This window comes from Larus michahellis, chromosome 3 (genome assembly GCF_964199755.1).
Source record: "Larus michahellis chromosome 3, bLarMic1.1, whole genome shotgun sequence".
Taxonomy (NCBI): Eukaryota; Metazoa; Chordata; class Aves; order Charadriiformes; family Laridae; genus Larus; species Larus michahellis.
In genome coordinates this window covers 96,571,573-96,584,186 of record NC_133898.1, presented here as the reverse complement: position 1 = coordinate 96,584,186, position 12,614 = coordinate 96,571,573, and the positions used below count along the sequence as shown (strand labels likewise).

The window sequence follows — 12,614 nt, the reverse complement described above, 5'->3', positions numbered from 1 at the left end:
GCGGCTGTCGTCTTTAATTGGTACAACAGGGTTTTTGTTCATTCATAGGTAGTGCAAACAAGCTATTACTACGGTAAACAAAAAAGTATAATTAAGAACCTACCTCTTACAATACTTATTTTTGTGCAGATGCTGTAATGTGTGTGTGCTAGGATGTTTTTCCTTCCTTTTTACAACAACGTAAATTATGATTTCTGGAGAATAAAGAAGAAACAAAGTCGCTTTTGTTACGAATTTTTCCAGTTGGATGTGAACACTTGATAAATAGCTGTTCTGTATAACTGGAATACAAGGGTTGAAGGAAGGTCTTATTTTACTTTAGTATTGATTTATTGAAGAAAAAACTCCCAACAAGCAACAACCAAAGCTACAGTATTTGGGGATACAGGGGATGTTATGTATGGAACACTTTAGGTAGGAGTGTTTAAAACCACCGTATGATAATGACAGCACAGTCCTTCGACTGAACAAATTATTTGGTTTTTATTCTTTGTGCTTCTTCACAAAACTGAGGAAGTTGTGTGTCCTTTGCAGTGCTGTTCCCTTTGCAGTACTTTTTTTTAATCCTTATTTTCTATATTACACAATATTACAATATTACATGCAGTTTTGGAAATTAACATCAAATATTATGGCAATAAAAATATATATTACAGTGAATGCATTTTTATAATGTAGTGCAGTAACGTAAATGCAGCAGCTCCTATCTGCACCCGATAACTCAGTAAAATTTCCAATGCCAAAGTATCAAGCTGGCAACTTCATTTTAAACCATTCACAGTTACAGTGCACTCACTTGTGTCATCACATCAGGCATCTTTGAACTATATTTCTATTTTTATGGAACTCTGACAATGTTAATATTTTTCATCTAACAGACTTTCCAGGCTGCTATCAATCAAGTGTTTCCTGCGGAAGAAGACAGCAAAAAGGATGTAGAAGATAATTGTAAGTTACAAATTTAAAATAAATTATGCATTTGAAAAAAAAAATCTGTATAGAAGAGAATATTGCTCCTTACAAGCTTCCTGTTTCTTCCTTGTAGTCTTTGTTTTGCTTCTTTGCTTGAATTTATGTATGACCTCTACTAGTCCTTTAAACTGCTTAAAGTAAGCCCATTATAAACATAATTTATGTGGTTTTTAGTTTTCAGTTGAACACTTTAGAGGAAGTCATAGTTACATTATTCCCACATACAACTGTTACCTGGTTTCAGATATGTATCAGATGTCACCTAACTGCACCGGGATCAGCTGTGTTCAGCATTATGGGGGTTAACTATCTCTTTTACAGTGCAGCAAAAGAATTAGTTATTTTATCAGCAGCTGTATAGTACAGCATTTTCCTGCATGTAACCCATTTCTCAGACAGCGTTCCTATGGAAGTACAGGTAATTGAACGTAAATTTTAAGATAACCTTCCCAAAACCAGACAGGAATCGGGACAAATTGGGGCCACTGGAAAAGGAAATAGGTTATAGTGAATTGGATACAGGAGTACTGCTGGAGATGGAGTTTTGAGGTGAACTTGTGTAATGAACTTCAGTGTTGATCCACAGGGCTTTTATTTTGTTAAATATTTTCTAGTTAGATGTGTGGAAACAAATACGGTATTCAAATCTGGGGAGAGGGGAGAGAGCACCAAGAAAAAAGACGAGTAAGCGCTAGCATCAGCTTTCAGAGAACTGTTAAACAAATATCTTGCTGCTGTTGCTCTGGGTGAGCAAATCACAGAGACTCTCCTGTCTTCAAAACCCGATGAAGGCAATTTTTTTTTAAACATTTCCCATGGTGTTTACTGGTTGGTGGAAAATACCAATAACTTTGTAAATGGTGGGCAAAAGTATCTTGTATTGTTCATAATTTAAAATAGAGGCTAGGACTTTGAAAGTTGTTTAGGTGATTATTTAACCACAATTCCTGTTTTGGAATAGGGGTTAGTATTTATATCCCATGACAGGAAGTACAGCTGTTACAGCTGCTCCATAAGGAACAAGAAGATGAGATCTGAGGCTTATGGTCTGACTTAGGTCGTGCGGTGTCATCATGGGTGGAACCAAGCTGGTAGCCTTGTTTCCAGTTGCTTATATTTTTGCAATCATTATGTGGGTTGAAACTTTGTGAAGTTAGTATCTGTATTCTCTGCGCGTGATGATTGTTAGGGAAATGCACTTAATCTGTGTATCTATCACAGGGATTTTACTGAGGTGTCCTGGCACTTCCCTGTCCCAGTCAGGGAACTGAAATTTGTAGTGAGATCATGAACGTAATTTGAGATTCCAGCAAAATACTATTCAGTTAAGTTAAAACAGTCTTCCTATCAGAGAAAATGTTTTATTTGGCTTACTGATTAAAATATAAAACTTAAAAATGCTTTTTCCAGTAATCCTTTCTGTATCAAACATTATTTTGAGACTTTTCTAACATATTCTCACTTTTTGTTCGCTAGTTAAGGTTTATTTACAAGATGTGTAACCCAAGTTCATTTTTCTTCCTGTCAGAGAGAATTTGTGCAGAGCATCTTTGATCGTTAAGAATAAACTTAAAATAAAATACTGAGTGCTTTCAGTCTCTCCTTATAATGCTGTTCTGAAAAATCATGAAAGACTAGTTAAATCATACACTTACTATTCCAACCTGTGCTTTAGTGATTAACTCCCTTCTAGGAATTAAGTTGCTGAAGTATTGCTTTTCTGCACCCTTAGTCTTTCATATCGCAAATGGACTAGCTGCAAGAGACACCTTTTTGAGAATCTAGCCCTTCCTCAAATGTGAATTTTCAGTAAAGATTGCAAGCAATACAGAGATAAAAGTTTTTTGTGATTCACACTCCTTTTCTGCTCCTCTCAAACCCAACTCAGTGTTGGGGGGGTTGTCACCGTATGTAGAATTTGTATTTTTTGTGGCCAAAGAAAAGTTTTTTTTTTTTTTTTTTTTTTATTTCTGAGGTGAAACAATTTTTAAAAAAAATTAAGGGTGGCAGTGTATCAGATAAGAATCTTGAAAAAAAAATAATATAGTTCTACAAATGCAGAGCCTTGTAATTACTTGATAAATTTATTTTCCATACAAACCCTCCTTCATTGTGTGTGCAGGAGAGCCAGTGTGAGTATATTTGATATTGGTATTTCCTAGCTTTTAGTGCCTGACTTCAATTCTGTGAACTTTTTGTGTGTGTGTAAGTAAATATATGGACTACTAAATGTACATACATACACTGGTTATATTTAGGCATGAGCCACATGAATATTCAGAACTCTCTCTCCGGTGACTTCCTTTGCCTGTGGATATGGATGCCTCTTCTAAAGGATTTATTCTAAACAAGATGCGTTTCGAAGTTGCTGACATAAGCCTTAGTTTGCATGTCTTGAGAGAAGGCAGCAATGTTCCCTTGGGATGCAAGCTCCCATTATGCACCAAGTCTGCAGGTTTAACTGCTTTAACAGGGACTTGCTAGGAGAGTACTGGGGATGCACTGAGATCTGGGGTCCTTTGTTGTTTAGATAATTATCAAGTTTTTATTGGGATGCTTAACTGATGACTGTTTCCTTTAAAACATACTGCAAACCCTGTGACGTTCTTATGAAGATACAGTCAAGGGAGAGGATTTGTTCTTTAAGTGTATGTAGACAATTACTGTATAGTAGTTCCCCAGCTCAATACTGAGTATCCAAATGACTTAAAAAATTAGCAAACGTCAAAAGTTAACACCCTGCCCCCCCACCAAAGCATACACAAGGGGAGAAGGAGATTTTAACTTTCATTAGAGCAAGCAGAAATTTCTGTTTCTGGCCTGTCTCCTTGTAATGTGACTTTCTCTTGGGATGACTTTGTTAAAAAAGGTGAAGGTGGAAAGAGGTTTGTGGTCCCAACACCATGTTCTCAGCCACGTGGACTGAGTGTGCCAGTAGTGTGCTCAGGTAGCCAAGGCGGCCAACAGCATCCTGGCCTGTATCAGGAACAGTGTGGCCAGCAGGACTAGGGAAGTGATCGTCCCCCTGTACTCGGCACTGATGAGGCCCTGCCTCAAATACTGTGTCCAGTTTTGGGCCCCTCGCCACAAGAAAGACACTGAGGTGCTGGAGCGAGTCCAGAGAAGGGTAACAAAGCTGGTGAGGGGTGTGGAAAACAAGTCTTATGAGGAGCAGCTGAGGGAGCTGCGTTTTTTTAGTCTGGAGAAAAGGAGGCTGAGGGGGGAGACCTTATCACTCTGTATAACCTCCTTTCAGGGTGGGGGTCGGTCTCTTCTCCCAAGTAACAAGCGATAGGACAAGAGGAAATGGCCTCAAGTTGCAGAAGGGGAGGTTTAGACTGGATATTTCTACAGCGAAGGGGTTATCAAGCATTGGAGCAGGCTGCCTGGGGAAGTGGTGGAATCGCTATCCCTGGAGGTATTTAAAAGATGTGTAGAAGTCATGCTTAGGGACATGGTTTAGTGATGGTTTTTGTCAGTGTTAGGTCAATGGTTGGACTTGATCATCTTAAAGGTCCCTTCCAACCTAGACGATTCTGTGATTCTATGGAGAGAGGAGGAGGAGAAGTCCTGCACTTGGGTGCCTCTCTACCAGCAACTGCGTGGTGCGTGGGTGGTGTGGGTCTGCTGGGCTGGCAGGGAAAGGCCATGGTGATGGGGACCAGCCTGCTGCTTCATGAAGGTACCGTGCACAGTCCCCATTCCAAGGCTGTTGTGATACAAAGGGAGGTTTTGCTTAGCCTAAAGCTAAAGCGTGCCTTGTGTGCCTCCGCCAACACAGGGATGTGCATGCAAGGGATTTTGTGGAGGAAGAGGGTTTTTTCTAAACAACCCAGAAGTTGCAGGGTCCTTTGAGAAGCATGAACGATTCTGACCGTTTGAAGCAAAGCTGTACTTGGTCACGTAAGGGAAGAAGGGGCTGTTACTCAGTGGAGCTACGCAAGCCAGAGGGAGGCTGCAAATGGCTGCTGAACCTGCCTCTGCTTCAGGCCGATCTGGCGTCGGGAGTGTGAGGCAGGGCCACTCCTCGGCCCTCTGCGGAAGGAAGGGGGAAAGATTGAAGATGAAAACACAGAGGCTCTTGAGATGCTCCCATTATCCTTTGTCAGTATCTTTTGGTTCATCAGGAAGAGCCTTGAAGGAGATGTTAAGAGCTGCTTACTGAGCTTCAGGCATCCTTGCAGGGCGAGGTGGCCGGGCAGGTTGACTTCGGGTCATAAGAACTGGCAGCCCATCCTGCACATTTGTGTAAATAAGTTGGAATACATTTTCCCCTGCTGGAGACCTCGAGAAAGGGCATTGGTCCAACTCGGTCCAACTTGAGAAATAACTTTGTTGGTCATTACAGACGAGACATGTGTCTGTGGCCCTTGCGTGAAGAGCAGGATAGCGGTTACAATTACAGGCATGGTGCTTACTCCATCAACAGTAGTCAGATGTATACAACTTCTTACGTGACGCTAATACTGTAAGGTTTACCAGTATGGTAGTCAGTCAGTTGTAACTAGACAAAACAGTGTTGTGCACTTGAATATTAAGCAGTGAAAAAAAAGAGGATTGAGCATATTTTGAAAACAGAAGCTGTGTAATGAGTAGTGCCCTCAGTTGGTTTAGGGATAATGTTTTTAATATTGTTACAATGGGAACTGGTAATGACCTCTGTAATTAATGCTGCCAAAACTTTCCAATGCTTTGTAGCTGAAAACAAGAACCAGCTTTGCCAGAATGCGAACCTGTATGGTCCGAAGCTTTCTGTGCATACCCGCTCGCTGCCTTGAGCCGCTGCCTTGTAACATTTCAGTAGAGTTGGTTTGGTTATTTTATATTAACAAGCTAAGAAAAAAAATAGATAGGTTTTGTTTTGTTAACATTTTTTTTTCCTCCCCCTACCATTTTCTTTGAGGAGGCCTAGTAGCAATGAAATTCAGAATTGAAACACAAGAGGTTGCACTGGTGCCTGGTGTTGGAGTGATGCTTGCTGCTGCCTCTAGGACAGTATGTCCCCATTGAATCAGTGAATATTAATATCTAAAAATCACCAGGAGACAGTAGTTATTCTAAAGGTCCATTAGATGATATTACCCTGTGGACACTGTGGCAGAGATTGGAGTGGGGAGCTGGAAGGAAGGAAGGAAAAGGTTGGTATTAGGGATTTTGGTAGGCACCAGTTTCTGTGTTTATGGGACGGCGTGGAGAGAGACGCCCCATATTTGTCTGAAAGGCTGGTAAAAGGGAGCCTACGCTGAGCAGGGCCTGTGTCAAGTCTCCTGCAGTCCAGTTCCTTGTTCAGCAACTCTCTGTAGCTCCAGTTGTAGAGTAAAGAGCAGGTCTACGGTTTTTAAAACATATATTGAATCAGCAGTTCTGCCTCAAGACAGTATAAAGAAATGATAGGACTAAAATATAACCAAAGAGAGGGGAAGTAAAATTCCCAGTAATCCTAAAATTTTGTGGTTTGGCTGTACGTGAAGCTAGTCCTGAGCCCTTAATGGTATATGATTGTCTTTTACTTGCAGGTTCCCTTATGTATCTAAATGAAGCCACTCTCCTTCACAATATCAAAGTTCGGTACAGTAAGGACAGAATTTACGTAAGTATTATGTCATGACCACCGGTCTAATGATGTCCTTTAAAAAATTAAACAAAACAAGTGTTTACAATTCTGTTTTTTCCTATAACAGAAAGTAAACAGAAATGGTAACGCTGGAAGTTTAGGAGGTTTAGGCCTTTTTTTTTTTTTTTTTTTTTTTTTTTTTTTTCACATTATACCTTGTTTGAGATCTGAATCACATTAATCACATTAATGTTAGCTAATTTTTACCAGGCAGAGCAATAGATTTTTCTCTACATGACTGTTCATGTGCAACCATAGCACAGCGTTGTATCATAAAGGTCTGTTCCAACAGGTAACTTACTTCGGCAGTAGAGTGGCTGTTAACAAAGATAGTTTTCTTTCTTCATTATTTTTGAACGAAGCAAACAGGTGCCGTCTTTGACACCTCCTAGCTCAGATGTCCATCTTAATCTTTTATATTGCTATCAAATTGCCTAATTGTACTTAATGAATTCTGACTAAATTACATTTTGTCCTTGCCATCTGCCCGGACACTGACAGCTGTGAAATAGAAGAAAGATAAGAGTTTTCTTTCTTTCTCATTTTTTCTTCTAATAGAAAGCTGGTGATGATACAAAGTACTTCTACATATTTTCTAAGTGTCTGTGTTAAAATAATCAACTTTTGTGTTACCATACTGTTCTAAAGTGAATTGGAGTTAAACCCACTGTATATAAATACAAAAAGAAAGTATAGTTGTTTTCCTTTGTTGCAGTTAACTTTGCATAGCTATAAATTCTTTATGGCTCAAGATCAAGCACCAGCTTTAAAATAAATAAATAAAAAATGGCCATTTGAACACTGTTCTGGAAAAATAAGAATTAAAAAAACAAACAATAAAACCCCCAAGGAAGTAAAGTTCTAAAACTGAACTGGTTATGAGGTAGGATAGTATTTAGGTTCATAAAGCCTTTCTTCATTGTAAACAAATACTACTAGTAGATTGTCCTGAGCGGATGTATTTTCTGGAGGAAAAAAAAAAAAAAGGTTCAATTTATATTTTTAACTACTTTTCCTTTGTAATTTTAAGATACAGTTTGAATCAATATTTTTTTTTTGCTTTTTGTTTAATGCTCGTTAACATTTGCAATTTTTTTACAATGTTGATTTGTAATTAACAAATGTAATTTAGTAACAAGCCCTTGTTACTAAAGGGAAAACTAGCGTTAGTACTTGCAGCTTTTGAAGAAATGTTTTCCTTCAGTGAAATAACTGCTGAAAATAGAAGCATCTAAGAAAATTCATATATTCTGTGTGATCCAGCCTTATATCAACATATAACGATAGTGTCTAAATTTCAGTTATCTTAGGGGATATCCTCAGTAGCAACAAACCAAATAAGTTATTCAAGCTGAAGCTTTATCTGACTTTCTTCAGACCTTTTCCTGCAAATCTGCTTTTTTCTGTGATTCAGACGTCTTTTCTTCTTGCATGGAATCCAGCCATTATAACCAAGCTATGAAAGTTTTTTTCAGAAACCTTAAAACAACCCTTATCTTCAGTCTTCCTTTTCCTGTGGAAAGGTAAAAAGCAGTCTTGGTTTGAGGTTATTCTCAAATTCCTTCTCTGTGAGAGAACATTTGCATTCTGCATTTCTCACCGTGGAAGCAGCCATAGCTAATTTCTTTCGGCTGAATGCTTTTATTGCCTGCCTTGAGCGTGTTCCCAGACAGGATCCCGTCAGTCCTTCCTGCTGAGTTGCTTCCATTAGATATTGAAAAATTATCCTCCTCAGTGGAGCAGAGTGTGTTATGCTAGCCAGAAGCTTAGTTTATTCAGTTTTGCAGAGGAGGTTGTGGTGTCTTATCCTTGATCCAATCACTCGGACAATAGGAAATAATTTAAAAGGAGATTGGGAGAAAGGTCAAATTCAGGACATGTTCCACAGCTCAATGGTTAGGAAATTCTCCTGAGACGTGATTTTTCAGAGAAGTCCAGAGAAGATAATTAGAGGAACTCTGAAAATATATCCCTTTTTTTATCTGCGTTAGCTGGAGAGAATTGTAAAAGTAATTGTTATGCTTAGGCTATAGTCTTCAATAGTAATAGAAAATTGCTGTTAACTGTTTGGTTAGATGCTAGCTAATAGTTTGCTGTTAATTGTTTTCTTCACAGACGTATGTAGCCAACATTCTTATTGCAGTGAATCCGTATTTTGATATACCTAAGTTTTATTCTTCAGATACTATTAAAAAGTACCAGGGTAGATCACTTGGAACGTTGCCACCACATGTTTTTGCTATTGGTATGTATTGAGCATGTATTTGTCTTTTACAAAACAAACATTAAATATTTTGCAGTTATCCCCTAGATTGCCACCTGTAACAGCAATTAATTTACTTTAAACTGTTACAAAATAAGAACACTGATTGCTAAGATTGCAAATCTTCTCACCCTTAATATGGAGTTTGAAGAACTTGTAAATTAGCAACGCTGGCAACCTTGTTATTCTCTACCTCCAGTGTTTTATGTCTAAGCAATTTAAATATAATTCACAACCATTAAAAAAAATATTCAGATTTTAGAAGTGAAGAATGACATAATTATGATTGGCACTGTCCTTCAGTGTAGTGATTTCCTTTGCCTTTTATTATGTTGCCAGAGCACATGCACTGTTTCTTTTTATATGCTTGTATTATAGGCAGAAAATGCATTTAAAGGTTATTAACAGGATAAACCTGGTTTCAGTCACTTTAAGAAAAAATAATTTGGAAGCTACAAATCAACATTTGACTTGTTAAAAACCTTCTCGTTGTGTTGCATTTCATTTTGTAATCGAAAGTATAAAAAGCTGAGGTTTTAGTACCTGTTGCATAACAAGAAAACTACTCACCTTTTTCCAAGTTTCCTTGTCTCAGATGTTACTTGTTACAAAGTGCAACTGAAAGTTTGCCTGTAAAAAAGGGCACGTTTAAAGTAAGATTGGTTACAATTTTGTAACTGCATTTAATTCAAGAGATTTAGTTCTAGGTGGTGGGGTTTATTTTGTCCCGGATATAGTTGAGTAGGTCTTTGTTTTCAAAGACTTTAAGCTCTTAAATGTCAGTGTTTGAGGGTGAGCAACTATAATATAATTGAAAGGGAAACAGACTTCAGTAAGTTGTGATGCACTCAATTGTAAAGATTTACTTCTTTTATTCCTGAAAATGTTACATTTTAGTTTTTGTATTGTAGCTTAACTTTATGCTCGTAACTCTCCTGAATATTAATTTTTGTCATGTTTAACGTGTTCTTCTTTTTAAGCTGATAAAGCATTCCGTGACATGAAAGTGCTCAAAATGAGTCAGTCCATCATAGTCTCTGGAGAATCAGGAGCTGGCAAGACAGAAAACACTAAATTTGTTTTGAGGTTTGTGCTTTTGGATCAAAGTTATTCATTGAATTTCCTTTGTTGATGCATTTGGTTGACATACAGACAGAGGGAAATTGTAATCAGTCGGTTTAAGCCACCGTTGAATAAGATACTTCTACGTACACTCTAATACAAGAAATTCATAGGGTTAAACTTAAATGCTGACACAATAAAATATGGAAATGGCTATATATTCACAGAAACCTTAACTTTGTTGTAGTGACATCATGTAGTAGTTATGGTTTATGATGCAGTCATTTTGGTATTGCACATCTGGTATTGTGGTAGATAAAAACATAACTCTGCATTTTAACTGTATCTTGCAAGACTGTTGGTTTTGCCATAAATGTGCATTTCTGTGTTTTCCCTGTCTTTGCTTCTTTAGTTTGCTTAAGCATCCAGGGCTTTTAACTCTTGATTTTGAGATTACTGGAGAGATTCCTTATTATACTTTACCCTAATTTACTGAATAAGATTGAATAATGGGATTTATTTATTTATTGATGTTCATGTATGACGAATAGTAAATCAAGCATATTAAACTACGTGGTGGCTGTGTTGCTGACGTATATCAGCCTTGCTTTCTCTTACGTGATTTTAATGTTTTTGACCATATTTGCTTTATACTTTAACTGTTTTATATCACTCTGGAACACTGTAGCTGGAAAGCACTGCTCCATTAAATTCACCTATATCGTAGTTGTCCTGATGATCCAGGGAAGCACAGTGCAGGCAGTGTGAATACACTCCCTTCCCCACCTTGTCCTTGTTTCCCCAGTATAAATCTGTAATTCCCTCTTCCCTGACATCATGTATTCTCTAGTATCTCTAGTATGTATGTACAGTAGCGGTGTTATCTTCCACATCCCATGAAGAATTGTCACGGCTCTCTGTCCTTCGTACTGCTCTTCTCTGCCCTTGTGCAACCTTTAACAGAGCTTTAAGAATTACTGCAAGGTGCTGGTAACGATTTTTACAGGGGACGTCCTAACTTAGATCCTACTAAGAGTAAAAAAGAGACGGCAGGAACTGGGAGAACATCTCCTGAGGAATGCTTGCAAAGGAGGTTATTATTCTGCTTCCCAGCAAAAGAAGTTCTGATTACACAGCAGGCAAATATTGCTGCTGCTTCTCCCCACCACCCGCTCCCGTGGAGTCCGTGTACAAAACATCATTGAGTTTTAAAAGCAGGATGGTTTTTCCCTTGTGTGATCAGAAAGCAAAAGGTACTAATACAGCTCTGTTAGTACTCCTAAATTTTTTTTGGAAGGCCTCATTTTTGAGAACTGTTTTTAACTCGACCCAGATTTATTTGTGAATTTCCAGAAAGCATGCCCTGTGCGCAGGGTTGGGGGGAAGCAAGCTACAGCTTTGGAGCAATTACGTTGTGGAATTATTTTCAAATGCTTTCTTCAGTTGCTAAATTGAATCTTACCTTGATTATACACCTGCAGTTTCCCATCTCACCATCTCCATCTGGGATTTTTAGCAACACTAATAGTTCTGACCACAGAAGCTGTATGCATGGAAACAGTCTTTAATTCTGGAAATACATATGAAACCTTATGCGTTTACTAAAGTTATTGGTAAATACAGATAGTAAAGTAATAGTTTCATTATGTTTGTGTAAAAGTTTGATTTCCATATGCAAGTCTAGAAGAAGTTTCTAACATGTCGTGAAGTATTGAAAAAAATCTGCAGTCTGCAAGAATATTTTTGTTTTAACAGAAAAGAAAAGTCAAACTGCATTTATTTTAAAAATGTAGGTATTTGGAACTTGTAATCAATATGCTTTCCCTTTAGTAAATAGTTAGTAAGTATTTAGTAAATGCTAAATCCTATTGAATTGGAGCAACCTGATCCATGAAAGATACTGATATTTCTATCTTGCTTTACAGGTATTTAACAGAGTCCTATGGTTCTGGCCAAGATATTGATGATAGAATTGTAGAAGGTATTGAATTTTCTTTAATTGAATTAAAGGTTCCAATGGTTTGTTTGATGGGATTTTTTTTTTTTGTTTTGGTGTTTTGGGGTTTTTTTGGTCAAATTGGAAATGCCAGTCATCAGTAACTAAATAAAAGCTAGGATGGAAATACTATCAGGCTACTTAGGGCATCATTTACCAGTAGTTTACTTTGATCTTAAATTCTGAAAACATCTTTTATTTGCGATTCACTTTATTTTTATTTAGTATAGTGTCATATAATCCTTGGTATATAAAATCTTTAGGTGTATGTTTGAGTTGAACTTCACACACATGTGTACCAAAGACTGGATTTTATTCTGTATGAAATCTGCAAGGGCAAGATTATGTCCTCATTGCTAGTTGTTAGTACCAGGAAAGAGTACTTTCTCCTCCTCACCGTAAAGTTCTCAAAGTCAGATAAAGGAGGGAAGTTCTTTTAAATTATGGTTCTGCATCATTTTTCTGCATGTCTTTTTTTTTTTTTGTCAGAAAGCATGTAATTAGGATTAACTCTTTCATTGTGTCTATCTTCATAATAGGATCCCAAAACAGGTCAGAAGAGACTGTGTTGATCATCCAGTTGAGCCTCTTTAATGTTGCATGCACTCCCTAATTGAACAGAAAATAACTTTTTGAGAAAACACAAATATCTCAAAACCAAACAACCCTCAGCCAATCTAATAATGCCTCATATGTCAGTTTTAGTC

General features: G+C 37.6%; 1 protein-coding gene across 6 annotated transcripts in view; it reads left to right on the top strand.

The window, feature by feature from the left end:
• The window catches only part of MYO6 (myosin VI), a 117,262-nt gene that overhangs the window by 38,876 nt on the left and 65,772 nt on the right, over window positions 1-12,614 (top strand). For all 6 annotated transcript variants that reach the window (XR_012586322.1, XM_074581342.1, XM_074581341.1 and 3 more), the window contains 5 exons: window positions 879-948; window positions 6,489-6,562; window positions 8,702-8,831; window positions 9,830-9,935; window positions 11,837-11,892. Coding sequence is in view for 5 of the 6 variants with exons in the window: in XM_074581342.1 (XP_074437443.1) it covers window positions 879-948; window positions 6,489-6,562; window positions 8,702-8,831; window positions 9,830-9,935; window positions 11,837-11,892 (436 nt within the window). In the remaining variant the exon portion in view is untranslated. The remainder of the gene's footprint in view (window positions 1-878; window positions 949-6,488; window positions 6,563-8,701; window positions 8,832-9,829; window positions 9,936-11,836; window positions 11,893-12,614) is intronic.